General features: G+C 44.9%; 1 protein-coding gene across 1 annotated transcript in view; it reads right to left on the bottom strand.

Moving 5' to 3' along the window:
• Positions 1-11,545, bottom strand: part of rest (RE1-silencing transcription factor) — a 13,047-nt gene extending 1,502 nt beyond the window's left edge. The window contains exons 1-6 of the mRNA XM_079269384.1: positions 11,410-11,545; positions 9,127-9,411; positions 6,415-6,957; positions 6,167-6,327; positions 6,001-6,084; positions 1-1,294 (exon numbers count right to left, since the gene is read on the bottom strand). The exon at positions 1-1,294 is cut by the window's left edge and continues 1,502 nt beyond it. Coding sequence (XP_079125510.1) covers positions 1-1,294; positions 6,001-6,084; positions 6,167-6,327; positions 6,415-6,957; positions 9,127-9,374 — 2,330 coding nt within the window. The 5' untranslated portion in view covers positions 9,375-9,411; positions 11,410-11,545. The remainder of the gene's footprint in view (positions 1,295-6,000; positions 6,085-6,166; positions 6,328-6,414; positions 6,958-9,126; positions 9,412-11,409) is intronic.
• Between the last annotated feature and the right edge of the window lie 7,521 nt (positions 11,546-19,066).

Raw genomic sequence — 19,066 nt, 5'->3', positions numbered from 1 at the left:
GTTTCATCAGTGGAGGTCTTCTTCGGGTGGTCCAGCTCAGCAGATGCTTCTGGACTGTGAACTGAAGTCTTCTGGTCCTTAACTGGATCCACAGTTTGTTGAAGGCTTGTGGCTTTCTTGCTGGTGTTCCTGATCTTCTTCTGCTTTACAGGGGATGACCTGGTCCTGTCTGACCCGGTGGACCTCTGTGGTGTCGGAGCGGCATCATTTATATTCTTAGTGTCTTCTGAAGCAGGTTTCACCTGCAGCTTCTCTGCAGCGCCGGCTTTCAGCCGTCTGGCCTTGGATGGCGTCTCAGACGAGGACTTTTTGGAAAGGTCGAGAGCCTCCGCTGCTTTCCTCTTGGCAGCCTTTTCCTTCACCACCTTTTCCTTTTTCTCAGGACTGACCGGTTTCTGCTGAGCTTCAACCACATGTTCGGGTATTTTCTCTGACTTCTTTGATCCAGACTTTCTCGGCTTGTTGAGGCTTTTGTTCTCCTTTCCGGTGCCATCATTCTTCTGATGTCCTCTCCCCTTCTCAGGCCTTACCTTCTCTTCCTGCCTCACTTCTCTTTCCTCCTCTAGTCTTTGTTGGTCTGGTTTATCCGTCTCCGTCTGGTCCTGGACCGTTGTTTTCTTGACTCGTCTCTTCACCTTGTCTGTATTAACAGCAGCAGTTATTGTCTCCGTCTCTAGAGGATTCTCATTGACCTTCTCAGTCTTCTTCTGCCTCGTTGTGACCTTTTTCTCCGGTTCCACCTTCTCTTTTACTTTCTGTAGTTTCTCTTTCTCAGCAGTGACACTGGATTTCTTCGGAGGCTTGTCAGGTTCTTCGGTTTGAACCGGTTGGGCGATGCTGGGTCGGCTGCTCTTTTTGATTGACAGATTGATGGGACTCGAGTCCTCGCCCTCGTCCTCCATGTCAAAGTCCTCCTCGACGCCGGATGAATTGTCAAACTTGCCTGCACCAGAGTCCTGGTTTTCCTCTGCACCGTCAGCACCGGGTTTCTTGACGCGCAGCTTGACCTTGGAGATGTCCACGGACACGTCGCAGCCGGAGTGCCTGGACTTGATGTGGTACTGCAGGTTGCATTTCTTGGAGGCGGCGTACTTGCAGAGAGGGCAAAGAAACTGTCGAGGGTTCAGGTGGAGTTCCACGTGCTTCTTGAAGTTGCTGCGGTCGGCGGTCTTGTACTCGCAGTACGGGCAGGAAAGCGGTTTGGGGCCGTTGTGGACCTGCCGGGCGTGGCGGGTCACCTCGTGCTGGTTGGCTGCCAGGTAGTTACAACTCTCACACTTGAAAGGACGCTCACCTGCACAAAGGAAGCCAAGAGTCAAACTGGTGCAGAGGATAATGTGACAGGTGAGACAGGTGAGACACCAAAGACAGGTCATGCAGGAAGCTTCCTGTCCACACCAGAACACATCAGTCTGAAGACACGGAGTGTCAAACAGGGTTCATAATGTTGCTTTATACAAGTGTGAGGTGTGTCTCCAGACTGATCTGCTTTGGTGTGAACACTTCAGACAGGTACACAGCACAGGAAGTCACGGCACAGGAAGTCACAACACATGAAGAATCACTTTACCATGTTAATCCAAAGCGACCGCTTCATTGAGAGCAACAAACACAAACATGTTTAAAGTGAGAGACGAGAACCTCAACAATCACCTGTTTCTACAGCCAAGAACTCTACTACTACTACCGCTGCTTCTACTGCTGCTGCTGCTACTACTACTTCTACTACTACTGCTGCTTCTACTGCTGCTGCTGCTACTACTTCTACTACTACCGCTGCTTCTACTGCTGCTGCTGCTACTACTACTTCTACTACTACTGCTGCTGCTGCTGCTACTACTACTTCTACTACTACCGCTACTTCTACTGCTGCTGCTACTACTTCTACTGCTGCTGCTACTACTTCTACTGCTGCTACTACTTCTGCTGCTACTACTACTACTTATACTGCTGCTGCTGCTGCTACTACTTCTGCTGCTGCTGCTACTACTTCTGCTGCTACTACTTCTACTTCTGCTGCTGCTACTTCTGCTGCTGCTACTACTTCTACTGCTGCTGCTGCTACTACTTCTACTACTGCTGCTACTACTTCTACTGCTGCTGCTGCTACTACTTCTACTACTGCTGCTGCTGCTGCTGCTACTACTTCTACTACTGCTGCTTCTACTGCTGCTACTACTTCTACTGCTACTACTTCTACTTCTACTGCTGCTGCTGCTACTACTTCTACTGCTACTACTGCTGCTGCTGCTACTACTTCTACTACTGCTGCTGCTGCTACTACTTCTACTGCTACTACTGCTGCTGCTGCTACTACTTCTACTACTGCTGCTGCTACTACTTCTACTACTGCTGCTTCTACTGCTGCTGCTGCTACTACTTCTACTACTTCTACTGCTGCTGCTACTACTACTTCTACTACTACTGCCGCTGCTTCTACTGCTGCTGCTGCTACTACTTCTACTACTACTACTTCTACTGCTGCTGCTGCTACTACTTCTACTGCTACTACTACTAGGTGTGTCTCAGGTCATTTTGTGCCCCTCAACTCATGAAGTCATCATTGGAGTTACAAGTTGTCAAGTCTTTTGGATTCTGTTGAGTCTAAACTCATCAAATTCATGACTCCTGTCTGACTCTGGTGTAAGTCCCATTACTGGAGTCCACACCTCTGGCTGTCACCATCCAGTAAAGCCCAACTCAAGACCAGCAAGTTCAAAGTCAAGACGGGTCAGACAAGTCCTAGGTCTAGTCCTAAGTCAAGACGGGTAAGTCCATCAGAACTACCTAATCATTCATTCCCATTCATAGGCCTACGGAAGCAATTTGGGGCGTCTTGCCCAAAGACATGGACATATACATGTACTATTGGAGCCAGGGATCAAACCGCCCATCCTATAATTGAAGGACAAGACCGGCAAGTCCTAAGTCGAGACGGGCAAGTCCTAAGTCAAGAAAAGTAAGCCCCAAGTCAATATCAAGTCCTAAACTTTGTGTTTAGAGTTCTAGACCAGTCAATATGTTAAGACTTCAGTCTGACTCTAGTCCAAGTAAGGTGACCCAAGTCCAGCCCTCTGACTGGACTATGTTCAGGATCAGGATCTGACAAAACTAGTGCTGGGCAACGATTACAATGTTTAATCGCGATTAATCTCATTGTTATGCGCAAAGTTCAATAATGAATTCAAAAGTAGTGTATTGTGCACTTTTATTTTGAAAGTACTGCTATATGAAGTATATACCGCGGGAGTTTTCCTCGTTTATTCTGGTCGGTGTTTACATCCCACCACAGGCCTGTGTGAGCGAGGCTCTCCAACACCTGACTGAGCAGATCAACAACATGGAGCACAAACACCCAGACCCCCTGCTCATTGTTGTTGGGGACTTCAACAGAGCAAACCTCAGCAAAGAACTGCCAAAATACAGACAACATATTAAGTGTAGCACCAGGGACAAACACACACTGGACCACTGCTACACTGTAATAAAGTCAACATGGGACTGCACGACATGCTGCAACACCTCCACTCCCAAGGGTCATATGAAGGGTTCTGTTTGTGGACTTCAGCTCAGCGTTTAACACCATCAGCCCAGAGATACTCCACCCAAACTCTCCAGCTCACTGTGCAGCCTCCACCTGTCAGTGGATCACTAACCTCCTGACTGACAGGACGCAGCAGGTGAGGCTGGGAAAGACCACATCCAGCACCCAGACCATCAGCACTGGACCCCCCAGGGATGTGGTCTAGCACCCGGACTATCAGCACTGGACCCCCCAGGGATGTGGTCTAGCACCCGGACTATCAGCACTGGACCCCCAGGGATGTGGTCTAGCACCCGGACTATCAGCACTGGACCCCCAGGGATGTGGTCTAGCACCCGGACTATCAGCACTGGACCCCCAGGGATGTGGTCCAGCACCCGGACTATCAGCACTGGACCCCCCCAGGGATGTGGTCCAGCACCCGGACTATCAGCACTGGACCCCCGGGATGTGGTCTCTCCCCACTGCTCTTCTCCCTCTACACCAACGACTGCACCTCAGAGGACCCGTCTGTTAAACTCCTGAAGTTCTCAGACGACACAACGGTCTTCGTCCTCATCAGGGACGGTGATGAGTCTGCGTACAGACGGGAGGTTGAACAGCTGGTCCTCTGGTGTGGTCAGAACAACCTGGAGCTGAACAAGCTCAACACTGTGGAGATGACAGTGGACTTCAGGAGGAGCCCCCCAACACTGCCCCCCCCCCTCAACATACTCAACAACACTGTCTGCTGTGGAGACCTTCAGGTTTCTGGGATCCACAATCTCCCAGGACCTGAAGTGGGCTCCCAACATCAACACCATCAGGAAAAAGGCCCAGCAGAGGTTGAACTTCCTGCTCCAGCTCAGGAAGTTCAACCTGCCTCAGGAGCTGCTGATCCTGTTCTACTCCACCATCATCCAGTCTGTTCTCTGCTCCTCCATCACTGTGTGGTTTGGATCGGACCCCAAACAGGACAGAACAGACTGCAACGGACCGTCAGGTCTGCAGAGAGGATCATTGGTTCCAGCCTGCCCTCCATCCTGGACTTGTTCACCTCCAGAGTCAGGAAATGGGCTGAAAGATCACTGCAGACCCTTCAAACCCTGGACACAAGCTGGTCACCTCCTCCCCTCTGGAGGGCGCTACAGGGCTCTGTACGCCAAAACCACCAGACACAGGAACAGCTTCTTTCTGCCGTCACTCTGATGATCAATTAATAAGTTATACTACACTATTACCACCACTTACAACTCATGCCATTGTCTATAGGTTTATGTTCACATGTATATATACATACGTACATACATACATATGTATATATATATATATACACACATATGTATATATATATATATATATATATACACGTATATATGTATATATATATATATACGTATATATATATATATATACGTATATATGTATATATATATATATACGTATATATATATATATATACGTATATATGTATATATATATATATACGTATATATGTATATATATATATATACGTATATATATATATATATATACGTATATATATATATACGTATATATATATATATACACGTATATATACATATATATTTATATAGTTATAACACAGTTATAATGATTCTGATCATAGATATTCAGCCGGTGTTCATAACTTTATCTTCATGTGTGTAAGAGATGATATTTAAATATCCTTCTTGAAAACTGCAAACCTATCTACGTCATGTTTTTATGTCTGTTAAATTCTCAGTAGTGATACGAAATGATGCTTATTGTACATATCACAAACAAAACACTTTAAAAACTCTAAAACAATAATATCATCTTTTCTTTTTTGCTTTTTTTGGTCTTTAGGTCAGACACATAATAACGCTGATTACCGTAATATGTGTGGTATTTGTGATAAATGTACTTTGGGACATAGAGGGTGATAGGAAGCTGTACTTGGAGGGACTTAGGACCCAGGGGAGTGTAGGTGAAGCGTGAACCTGTAGTCTGTAGCGTGGCAGTGACCTGCATGAGGAAGTTATGCTAATACAGAGTTGAGTTCAGAGCAGTTTGTTCTCTCGCGATTATATGTTCATTTAAAAACACACAATATGTATTTTAATATTCACGTTGGATCCTGTAACGAGACGTGTGTGCGTGTGTGAGACAGGAGGGACCGACGGTGACGGAGTGAACGGGGTTCCGGTCCGGCCGTGTCCGGGCGTGTTCACCGCTCGCTGCCCGGTTCTTCTGTAAAAATGTCCGCTTAATAATAATAAAAAACGCTGCGTCAACGCGCGATTAAATAATTGTCGGCGTTAATGAATGAATGCGTTAACGTGATAATAACGCGTTAACTTGCCCAGCACTAGATAAAACATATTCCTGAGGGTTGAGCTTAGTACTGATCAGGTCTCATATGATTATTAACCTGTACAGGTTCCTGTGTGTATGAAGACAAATGTTACAGGGCTCAAGTATGGACGACTGACCAGAGTGAGTCCTCATGTGTCGGGTCAGGTGGGTCTTCTGAGAACTGGAGTAGTCGCAGAAGGGACACTGGAAAGGACGGACACCTGTACAACACATACATCAAGACTTTAAACCCCTGTCAGGTGCAACAGGAAGAGACAAAGACAAGAGACAGGTGTGTCCTACCTGTGTGCGTCCTGATGTGCTGGATGTAGTTGCTCTTCCGGTCGGAGAAGTAGGAGCACTGGCTGCAGGTGTGCAGTTTGCTGGGGAAGTGGTTCCTCAGGTGTTTCCTCCAGTGGTACTGGCTCACGGTGGTGTACGGACACAGAGTGCACTTGAACACCCTGCAGAGACACAGCAGCACTCGTCTTTAACCATCTGAAGGTACAACCAGAGGTGAGAACAGTGAGGTCACCTGTGTTATGCGTTACCTGTGGTCCTCCCCCTCCTTGCTGTGGTGTTTCAGGTGAGCGATGTAATGGTCGTATCTGTTGGTGTTGTAGCCGCACCGCTCGCACCGGATCAGCCCTTTGACGTCACTTGCCGCCGCCTCCTCGCCGCTCTCCGCCTCCCCTCCGGACGGTTCCTGGTTCTCGGGTGCGTCCTTGGTCCTTGTCTTGCTCCTGCCCTCGACCCGGTTCACCACCATCATCTTGCTGGCGCCGTGAGTGCCGAGGTGTTTGACGAACTCCTGCTCGTTCTGGGCCTGGAAGTGACACGGCTTACAGTGGAAGGGCTTCTTCTTCTTGGTGGTCTCCATCACGGCAACGGGGACGCGTGGACGTTCGACGACCTGCTCAGGTGTTTTAGTGCAGGTAGAGGGGCGGGGCTTAGTGTGACGGGACAGGTCTTCAGCTTTGACCCCTTCCTCCTCTACGTCGTTTCCTACGACCACGGCAACGATGTTGGGGCTGGGAGACTCGGGGTACTCGAGGATACACACCTCTCTGTAGTTCTGGTTGTCGTAACTGTACCTGTACCACACACACACAGAGTTGACACACAGGTAACACTTTCCTGACCTAACTCCTGACTAACTATCAGGTGCAGGATAACTCCTCCTGACTAACTATCGGGTGCAGGATAACTCCTCCTGACTAACTATCGGGTGCAGGATAACTCCTCCTGACTAACTATCAGGTGCAGGATAACTCCTCCTGACTAACTATCAGGTGTGGGATAACTCCTCCTGACTAACTATCGGGTGCAGGATAACTCCTCCTGACTAACTATCAGGTGCAGTATAACTCCTCCTGACTAACTATCAGGTGTGGGATAACTCCTCCTGACTAACTATCGGGTGCAGGATAACTCCTCCTGACTAACTATCAGGTGCAGTATAACTCCTCCTGACTAACGATCGGGTGTGGGATAACTCCTCCTGACTAACGATCGGGTGTGGGATAACTCCTCCTGACTAACTATCAGGTGCAGTATAACTCCTCCTGACTAACGATCGGGTGCAGTATAACTCCTCCTGACTAACGATCGGGTGTGGGATAACTCCTCCTGACTAACTATCAGGTGTGGGATAACTCCTCCTGAGTAACTATCAGGTGCAGGATAACTCCTCCTGACTAACTATCAGGTGTGGGATAACTCCTCCTGACTAACTATCAGGTGCAGGATAACTCCTCCTGACTAACTATCAGGTGCAGGATAACTCCTCCTGACTAACTATCAGGTGTGGGATAACTCCTCCTGACTAACTATCAGGTGCAGGATAACTCCTCCTGACTAACTATCAGGTGCAGGATAACTCCTCCTGACTAACTATCAGGTGCAGGATAACTCCTCCTGACTAACTATCAGGTGTGGGATAACTCCTCCTGACTAACTATCAGGTGTGGGATAACTCCTCCTGACTAACTATCAGGTGTGGGATAACTCCTCCTGACTAACTATCAGGTGTGGGATAACTCCTCCTGACTAACTATCGGGTGCAGGATAACTCCTCCTGACTAACTATCAGGTGTGGGATAACTCCTCCTGACTAACTATCGGGTGCAGGATAACTCCTCCTGACTAACTATCGGGTGCAGGATAACTCCTCCTGACTAACTATCAGGTGCAGGATAACTCCTCCTGACTAACTATCGGGTGCAGGATAACTCCTCCTGACTAACTATCAGGTGTGGGATAACTCCTCCTGACTAACTATCGGGTGCAGGATAACTCCTCCTGACTAACTATCGGGTGCGGGATAACTCCTCCTGACTAACTATCGGGTGCAGGATAACTCCTCCTGACTAACTATCGGGTGCGGGATAACTCCTCCTGACTAACTATCGGGTGTGGGATAACTCCTCCTGACTAACTATCGGGTGTGGGATAACTCCTCCTGACTAACTATCGGGTGTGGGATAACTCCTCCTGACTAACTATCGGGTGTGGGATAACTCCTCCTGACTAACGATCGGGTGTGGGATAACTCCTCCTGACTAACGATCGGGTGTGGGATAACTCCTCCTGACTAACTATCGGGTGCAGGATAACTCCTCCTGACTAACTATCGGGTGTGGGATAACTCCTCCTGACTAACTAGCGGGTGCAGGATAACTCCTCCTGACTAACTATCGGGTGTGGGATAACTCCTCCTGAGTAATGATCGGGTGTGGGATAACTCCTCCTGACTAACTATCGGGTGCAGGATAACTCCTCCTGACTAACTATCGGGTGTGGGATAACTCCTCCTGAGTAATGATCGGGTGTGGGATAACTCCTCCTGAGTAATGATCGGGTGTGGGATAACTCCTCCTGACTAACTATCGGGTGTGGGATAACTCCTCCTGACTAACTATCGGGTGTGAGATAACTCCTCCTGAGTAATGATCGGGTGTGGGATAACTCCTCCTGAGTAATGATCGGGTGTGGGATAACTCCTCCTGACTAACTATCGGGTGCAGGATAACTCCTCCTGACTAACTATCGGGTGTGGGATAACTCCTCCTGACTAACTATCAGGTGCAGGATAACTCCTCCTGACTAACTATCGGGTGTGAGATAACTCCTCCTGAGTAATGATCGGGTGTGGGATAACTCCTCCTGAGTAATGATCGGGTGTGGGATAACTCCTCCTGACTAACGATCGGGTGTGGGATAACTCCTCCTGAGTAATGATCGGGTGTGGGATAACTCCTGACCTGACGATGTTCTCCTCCTCGCTGTCCGAGTAGCTGCATCCCACCGTCTTCAGCTCCATCATCTCCTTCTCGTCCGCCGCGCTACCGTCACCGCCGCAGCTCTCTGCCGCCGTCACTGCCGCTACGTTGGCCAGCATCACCAGCTGAGGAGCCGGCAGCGTGTTCCTCGGCATGTCGCTCTGAGCGTCCTCCATCAGAGGAACGCCGACGGGGAACATCTCCATGGAGAACACCGTCTGAGCGGCCATGTTGGTTTAAGCTCTTCAACTCGGCAGGAAGGAGAAGCTGCAGAGAGGACGACGAAGACAGAAACAATGAGGTGTCTTTATCATTATAAATGCTAAATAGTTTATGGTGTTCTATGTAGTGGCTTTAATTAAGGCTGCAGTCAGAGTTCAGACAGACGAGCTGTTAATTAACAACAGAACAATTGATAATATACATTTAAACTTCTTATAAACATGTTTATCCTCATTAAACTTCTTATTAAACTTCTTATGGCTTCACAGTAAAGACAAACTGAGCTAACTAGCATTTTAAAAGTTCTTTGATATATACTGTATATATACACATATATCACTTCATTATTATAAAAGTAGAGGTACCACAGTGTAGATCTATATTAATATATCAGCATTTATTAGCTTTTATATATTTGATTTCATAAACTAAATCGGTAAAATACATTTAGAACAAAACGTGGAGAAGATACCTTCAAATTGTACTAATATATATATATATATATGTGCATATATATATATGCATATATATATATATATATGCATATATATATATATGCATATATATATATATGCATATATATATATATGCATATATATATATATATGCATATATATATATGCATATATATATATATATATATGCATATATATATATATATATATATGCATATATATATATATATATGCATATATATATATATATATATATGCATATATATATATATATATATATATATATGCATATATATATATATATATATATATGCATATATATATATATATATGCATATATATATATATATATGCATATATATATATATATGCATATATATGCATATATATATATATATGCATATATATATATATATGCATATATATATATATATGCATATATATATATATATATATATATGCATATATATATATATATATATATATGCATATATATATATATATATATATATGCATATATATATATATATATATATGCATATATATATATATATATATATATGCATATATATATATATATGTGCATATATATATATATATATATGTGCATATATATATATATATATATGTGCATATATATGTACACATATAATATATATTCATATGTACACATATAATATATATTCATATGTACACATATAATATATATTCATATGTACATATATGTATATATATTGTGTGTATATTAATATGTATAAATATACATGTGTCTTCCCACTGAGCAGTGAAGACGGTTGTCCTCCATTTTGAAACAGCACCACAGTTCAGTCGACAGCGACAAACGTTCAGAAGTTAGAAAACTTTAAGAAGAAGTGAACTTATAGTTTAAACTTATAGTTTAAGCTCACAGTAAACTAACTTCTTACTTTAAAGAGTTAAAGATGAGAGTTATCAAGAGAACAGATTCACTCTTAAACACGTTAAACTTAGGACGTTGAAAGTAAACACACAAACTATCTTTAATAAAACAAACTTTATCATCGAGCTGTTTAAACTTTGAGACTTTTTCAATCTAAAGTCGGTTAAAGATTAAAAAAGTGAAAGTGTGATAAACAAACACGGGTTGAACGTTTACGGACTAAACTCTAAATAATGTGTTTTAACCTGAATAAAGATACTTAAAGTTATAACGTTATATAACTGTAAATATATGTGTATAAAAGTACATTTCACAACGTGACTGTGATTTAAAGACCATTTCAGGTTCAGAAAACTTTAGTTTGCGGAAGCGCAGAAGTGTGATTAAAAAGAGCGACCTTTACATTAGTACATTTAAAGTGCTTATAAAGTACTAAAGCAGGTTTTTGTTCGATATAAGTTAACGTTAACTTGAGGATGGAAGTGTTACGAGTCCTCCGGCTGGTCGTGTGTTATCCTTGGTGCTGATCAGCCCCGGACAGCGACCTTCTTCTTCATCGACTCTACGCCTCCATTTTACTACCAACCGCTGCTCCGCTCTCACTAACCACCGGTCAGCGGAGTCACAAACACCCGGACAATGAGCACCAAACCCCGGGGAGGAACTCACCGAGTCTGAGGGTCTTTTGATCCACTTTCATTCACTTGTTTCCGGCTTCAGGACTTTTTCTATCTTCGACGAGCAAACAGCGCAGAAAGAAAAAAGTGAAGAAGAAGTTTCCGCACATTCCTGCACACTGACGTACGGACGGTGACGTCAGCACGTCGATCCGGAAGTGAGCTGGAGGTTTGAGGCTTCAGCTGTTTGTGTATATGTGTGTGGGGGTGTGTGTGTTAGTGTTCGTGTTTGTGTGTGTGCATGGGTGCGCGTGTGTGTGAGTGTGTACGTGTGTGTGCGTGGGTGCGTGTGTGTATACGTGTGGGTATGTTGTGTAGGTATAACCTCAAGACGGCTGCCTCGGTGTGTTGGTGCTCATTGTTTTGTGTTTTTGTGTGATACTCTGAGCTCTTTCACCAGAGATGAGCTCATGAACATCAGGGGAACAACTCCAGCGGACTCCAATGCAGCCCCACTGTGTGACCCCCCATCACCCTGTGTGACCCCCCTATCTCCCTGTGTGACTCCCTCTATCTCCCTGTGTGACTCCCCCTATCTCCCTGTCTGACTCCCCCTGTCTCCCTGTGTGACTCCCCCTATCTCCCTGTGTGACTCCCCCTGTCACTCTGTGTGACTCCCCCTGTCTCCCTGTGTGACTCCACCTATCTCCCTGTGTGACTCCCCCTGTCACTCTGTGTGACTCCCCCTGTCTCCCTGTGTGACTCCCCCTATCTCCCTGTGTGACTCCCCCTATCTCCCTGTGTGACTCCCCCCAGGGGCGGACTGGGGGAAAAAAGTGGCCCGGGAGTTTACTGTCAGACCGGCCCACTCAATGCATCGCACGTATCGATGTCAGTGGCCTACTTGGAAAAATACCCATACACTTAACATTATTTTCGATGATTACAAAGAAATTACATCATATATGTTTTTTTTAATAACATTTGGATCCACCAATTTGCCTGGATGGACACATTGAATAAAATAACACTCCAAGGTAGTAGTTTGCTCGATGAATATGCTGAACTTTGGGCTAGTATCAGATGGTTATACGTATAACTACAGAGCCTTAAGGAATGAATGTCAGCAGAGAAAGACCACACAATAAAGAAACTGGAATCAGAGGGTAGAATTAGTTTGAACTATATTGAAATGAACAGAACATACGATGGGGTGTGAACATCAGTGGTATCAGTAGTGTTGCATGCTGGGTGTGTGTGTGTGTGTGTGTGTAGGGGTGTTGAAGGTGCATAACAAAACAATAAGTTAAGTAACAGAACCTAAACTAACTCTGCCAGCCCAGGTGCATTATAGTCACATAGTAATAAAAAACAATATCAGTATACTCATGTGTTATTATTACCTCACTACACGAGTAGTTTTTGCAGCAGCTCACTCTTTTCTGCAACACCGTCTATGATTTTCTCACTGTCCAGCATCTGCAAAACATCTGTCTGAGTAGCCATCAACATAAAAGCCTCCAGGTGCTGTTGAGAGCTGGTTAACTTAAACATTATTTGACATAAATTATTAGAAATGATAAGATTGCCCTCTTTACAACTACCACCATGGATAGCTTGCTCATCGATTGTAAGCAAGTAACTACGGCTAACATGTTAAATTAGATAATCTCGATGATGCGAACAGCGCCAGCTTGCTTATTTGACCAGATCATAACGGTCTCAATTTTGGACATTTATCATTTATCTAGCTAACGTTAGCTAGGCTAGCTTGTAGCCGAACATTACCTCATCTGTGAAAAGCAAGCTAACATTGGCCAAGTCAATGCCACAAGTTACCATCATAACACTGTCACCAGTCGGTGGTTTCCCAAATAAGTCAGAGATTTTTAAATATTTTGATGCACCTTCCTCCAGATATCTCTTCTTTTTCTCCCTGAGCTTTTCAGCTCCACCTTTAAAGGATTTACGTTTTGGTACCGGTGCCATGCTGCTAGCTCGCACTCAAAACGGCTTGTCTCTGAGCGAGTGACGCAAGCTGCAGATACATGAATCCGTGACGGGACGCTACGTCAATAACTGACAACGCATGGTCAAATCAACGTAATTAACACAAGGACAGCCACAAAGTCATAAGAACCAGTCACATATATTCATATGACAACAAAGCACATCAATCCAGCAGACCTGCAGTGGATCCACGCATTCCACCACACAAGAGCACGAGCCATCAAATATTATTCATAAAAACGTTACTGCAGATGTAAAAAAACAAACGCAGTTTGTCACTTACCAAATTCTTTGTTGACAAAGAATTGAATCCCAGTACATCGTTTCAGTTCCAGTAAGAAGTCCTTCTCGATTCATGGACGCCGTGACAGTCGAGCCGCCCCTGTATTTCGCCGGTCTATGGCGGCCATTCGCACCTCCGCGGCCCCGCCCCGACCGTCGCCCGGCACGAGCGCACGGCGCAGACCGCGGTTATGGAGAAAAGTTTTTAAAAGCACCGTAGTGTCCAGCCGTGCTATGGCGTCCTCGGATCGCGAGGAGTAGTATAATGTCAGTCTATACTGTTGATACAGTTTTCACTGATTATTGACTTTCGGTAGTAGAGTAAATTGAACGTGTTCTGTGAAGCATATAATATAGTCGGGGCCGGCGATGTCAGAGACCGGCCCAAACCCCGTCGGCCTACCGGGGATTCCCCCGGTATCCCCGATGGCCAGTCCGCCCCTGACTCCCCCTGTCACTCTGTGTGACTCCCCCTGTCTCCCTGTGTGACTCCCCCTATCTCCTTGTGTGACTCCCCCTGTCTCCCTGTGTGACTCCCCCTATCTCCCTGTGTGACTCCCCCTGTCACTCTGTGTGACTCCCCCTGTCTCCCTGTGTGACTCCCCCTGTCACTCTGTGTGACTCCCCCTGTCTCCCTGTGTGACTCCCCCTGTCTCCCTGTGTGACTCCCCCTATCTCCCTGTGTGACTCCCCCTGTCACTCTGTGTGACTCCCCCTGTCACTCTGTGAGACTCCCTCTATCTCCCTGTCTGACTCCCCCTGTCACTCTGTGTGACTCCCCCTATCTCCCCCTGTCACCCCTGTCACTCTGTGTGACTCCCCCTATCTCCCTGTGTGACTCCCCCTGTCACTCTGTGTGACTCCCCCTGTCACTCTGTGTGACTCCCTCTATCTCCCTGTCTGACTCCCCCTGTCTCCCTGTGTGACTCCCCCTATCTCCCTGTGTGACTCCCCCTGTCACTCTGTGTGACTCCCCCTATCTCCCTGTGTGACTCCCCCTGTCACCCTGTGTGACTCCCCCGTCGACGTGGTGGAGTCCTTCCTCTTCCTGGGCTCCATCATATCTCAGGACCTCAAGTGGGAGCTGAACATCAGCTCCATCACCAAGAAGGCTCAGCAGAGGATGTACTTCCTGAGGCAGCTGAAGAAGTTCAACCTGCCAAAGACAATGATGGTGCATTTCTACACAGCCATCATTGAGTCCATCCTCTGCTCCTCCATCACCGTCTGGTACGCTGCAGCCACAGCCAAGGACAAGGACAGACTGCAGCGCATCATCCGCTCTGCTGAGAGGTGATCGGCTGTCATGGTGGTCATGGTGGTTGTAAGAGCCATTTTGTATTCTTAACAGTTTTTGTATTTTATGTTTCTTGCAAAAGTATGTGTGTTATGCTCTTTAGGATGTTTACCACATAACAGAGTTAAGATAATTGGTCATGTTGTAAAATGTGCTTCAAATGTGTGTTTTGCCCTTTGAAGTTAAAAGGCTCCTCTATTCTGTCCTGCTATTGGATATTTATTGGTGACTCCTTTAAGTGAGTTCAGTGTAAGTTAGGCTTTGATGGAGCAGGATGTGGAGCAACAATTTTTCTGACCGCAGATTCTAGATTTCAGATTATAGAACGCAGATTATAGACTTTTTAGTTATAGCCAGTGTTTTAGTATTCCAGTTATTACCAAAGGAAATTGTTTTGTTTACTTTTTACATGGAATAAAGCTACTTTTAACTACGAGCTACAAGCCTCATCTTTGGACAGCTAGCAAGAAAAGTATAGTCTGTAAAGAGCACGTAAATTGGACATGGTAGTCTACGCGAGTCAGAACCCTTTACATCCTGCAAGAAGTGGCCAAGAAGGACGGTAAAATAAGCTGCCACTACAGTGGTCATGTCAAATTCCTTGTATGTTCAACATGAATGAATGAATGAATTTTATTTGTATCGAGCTTTTCACAGACAATAGTATCACAAAGTGCTTAACAGAGCAGAACACAGCTTAACAGAGCAGAACACAGCTGGAAGGATCATTGGTGCCTCACTCCCCTCCCTGCAGGACATATATGACACTCGCCTCATCCGCAAAGTGACCATGATTGTGTGACTCCAGCCACCCCTCACAGTCTGTTCAGCCTCCTGCCCTCTGGGAGAAGATACCGGAGCCTCCGTGCTCGCACCACCAGACTCTCAAACAGCTTCGTCCACCAGGCTGTTAGGAAGCTGAACTCTCTGGAATCTCTCCCTCCTCTCTTTTAAGACTCCCCATGTCCAACTGCTGCTAAACACAGATTGATAGCTTTTTTTTTTTTTTTTTTGCTCTTATTATATATATTTATTGTCAAAATGTTTTTTAATGTTTTTTAACCTATTGCACTGTATTCACTTTATATGTTTATGTTGGACTAGAGGGAAACGTCTTTTCAACTCCCCTGTATGTTCAGTACATTGTGGAATTGACAATAAAGCAAACTTTGAACTTTGAACTTTGAACATTTAAAGCATAAAAAACACAATGTGACCCAAGGGTCAATAAATTATATACACAGAGAAAAATAAAAAATATAATAAAAAAGTAAAACATATTTTAAGAGCAGGTCTAGGACATGGGTTTACTTTTACACAAACGCCAGCCTAAACAGGTGGGTTTTGAGCTGGCTTTTAAAAGTATTCACAGTATCTGCGAGGCGCAGCGTTGCAGGCAGAGCATTCCAGAGCCTCGGGGCCACTGCCTCAAAGGCTCGGTCACCACGGGGCCACTGCCTCAAAGGCTCGGTCACCACGGGGCCACTGCCTCAAAGGCTCGGTCACCACGGCTCTTACATCGTGTGCGTGGGACAGAAGACCTAGAGCGTTTGACCTGAGAGTGCGGGCGGGTGAATAGGGACGAAGTAGATCAGCTACATAAGCCGGAGCCTGACCGTGAAGTGCTCTGTAAGTGATGGGGAGAATTTTAAAGTGTATCCTAGATGCTACAGGGAGCCAGTGGAGAGATCGGAGTACGGGGTGATGTGAGACCGTCGGTTTGTCCTGGTGAGTAATCTGGCGGCGGCGTTTTGGATGATCTGCAGACGGTTAAGAGCAGATACACTGAGTGATGTGAAAAGTGAGTTGCAGTAGTCAATGCGTGAAGAGATAAATGTGTGTATGATCATCTCTAATTCAGGTGTTGATACTACAGATTTCAGTTTACTGATATTTCTTAGATGGAAGAAACATGATCTGGACAGCTGCTTAACATGAGGGTCAAACGACATGGAGGGATCAAAGAAAATCCCAAGATTGCGCAGGTTGCAATGGGCAGCAGAGGAGAGAGGACCAATAATCTGCCTGATCATGGGGACAAACTCCTCTGGAGCAATAACTAGGACCTCCGTCTTAGAGTCGTTGAGTTGCAAGCAGTTTTCTGCCGTCCAGTCTCTGATGGCATTGACACAGTCCAGGAGCCGAGTTAATGTGAATGCCTCGCTGGGTTTGAAAGATGGAGTTGGATATCATCTGCATATAAGTGATAGGACACATTATAGCTTTTTATGATCGGTCCCAAAGGTAACAGATAAAGGGAAAATAACAAAGGCCCCAGAACCGAGCCCTGCGGTACACCACAAGACAGTAGAGAGGTAACAGACACAAAATCACCCACAGAGACATTGAAACTTCTGTCATTGAGGTAAGATGTAAACCAGTCTAACGCTATGCCAGTTATGCCCACCCAATCACGTAGCCTCTTAATCAGGATGTCATGGTCTATAGTGTCAAATGCAGAACTGAGGTCCAGAAGAACTAACACAGAGCAGTCACCTGCATCAGCACACATGAGAATGTCCTTTGAGACCCTCAGGAGAGCGGTTTGAGTAGAGTGTTGCTTACGAAACCCAGACTGGAACTTGTCGTACATGTTGTGCCTCTCCAGTGCAGCAGTAAGTTGTTTGGCCACCACTTTCTCTAAAACTTTGGACAAGAAAGGCAGTTTTGATATGGGCCTGTAGTTCATGGGCAAAGCTGGATCTAAGTTAGGTTTCTTTAATATGGGCTGGATAGTGGCATGTTTGAAATAGGAAGGGACAATTCCTGTAGACAATGAGGAATTGACAATAGATGTTACTGCAGGGCCAATAGTTAACAGAACGTTCTTAAATAGAGAGGATGGAATTATATCCAGAGGGCAAGATGATGGCTTTGTTTTGGTAATTAAGTCCATCAGGTCTTGAAGGCTGATAGGCTGGAAAGAGTCCAGAACAGCAGGAGATTGTGAGAAGCTACAAGTAGATGAACAGATCCCAGGCCGAATGCCAGACCTAATACCTGTTACCTTATCATTAAAATAGATCAGGAATTTGTTGCAATCGTCAACAGAATAGCATGGTACAGTGGAGACAGACGGTGAAACAATTCTCTTAATTGTGTCAAACAGAATCTTGGGATTCCACGACAATAAACGGTTCTGATTCTGATGTTTATGTGTGTGTTAGTGTATGTGTGTGTGTGGGTGCGTACTACTCTCAGATGTAGTACAGTATAAAGTACAGCATGTACCTCTGAGATGTAGTACAGTATAAAGTACAATACGTACCTCTGAGATGTAGTACAGTATAAAGTACTATATGTACCTCTGAGATGTAGTACAGTATAAAGTACATGTACCTCTGAGATGTAGTGCAGTATAAAGTACATGTATCTCTGAGATGTAGTGCAGTATAAAGTACAACATGTACCTCTGAGATGTAGTATGGCATAAAGAACATGTATCTCTGAGATATAGTACAGTATAAAGTACAACATGTACCTCTGAGATGTAGTACGGCATAAAGTACATGTACCTCTGAGATATAGTGCAGTATAAAGTACATGTACCTCTGAGATATAGTACAGTATAAAGTACAACATGTACCTCTGAGATGTAGTACGGCATAAAGTACATGTACCTCTGAGATATAGTGCAGTATAAAGTACATGTACCTCTGAGATGTAGTGCAGTATAAAGTACATGTATCTCTGAGATGTAGTGCAGTATAAAGTACATGTACCTCTGAGATATAGTACAGTATAAAGTACATGTATCTCTGAGATGTGGTACAGTATAAAGTACAATATGTGCCTCTGAGATGTAGTACAGTATAAAGTACTATATGTACCTCTGAGATGTAGTACAGTATAAAGTACTATATGTACCTCTGAGATATAGTACAGTATAAAGTACAACATGTACCTCTGAGATGGAGTACAGTATAAAGTACATGTAAAGTAAAGTACCAGTAAAGTACCTTGAATTTGTACATAAGTAAATATACTTAGTTACCACTGATCATAATATGTACTCTCACTACTCACAGTTAGTTCTTCTTCTAAAGAGGAGTACTGATATAATAATGTTGGAGTACCAGCTGATCTAATCACAGTTTAAACCTTCGATCAATACTCACTC

Source organism: Melanostigma gelatinosum (genome assembly GCF_949748355.1).
Source record: "Melanostigma gelatinosum genome assembly, chromosome: 5".
NCBI classification, from domain to species: domain Eukaryota; kingdom Metazoa; phylum Chordata; class Actinopteri; order Perciformes; family Zoarcidae; genus Melanostigma; species Melanostigma gelatinosum.
The sequence above is the reverse complement of the archived record's forward strand: the minus strand, read 5'-3'. Positions and strand labels throughout refer to the sequence as shown.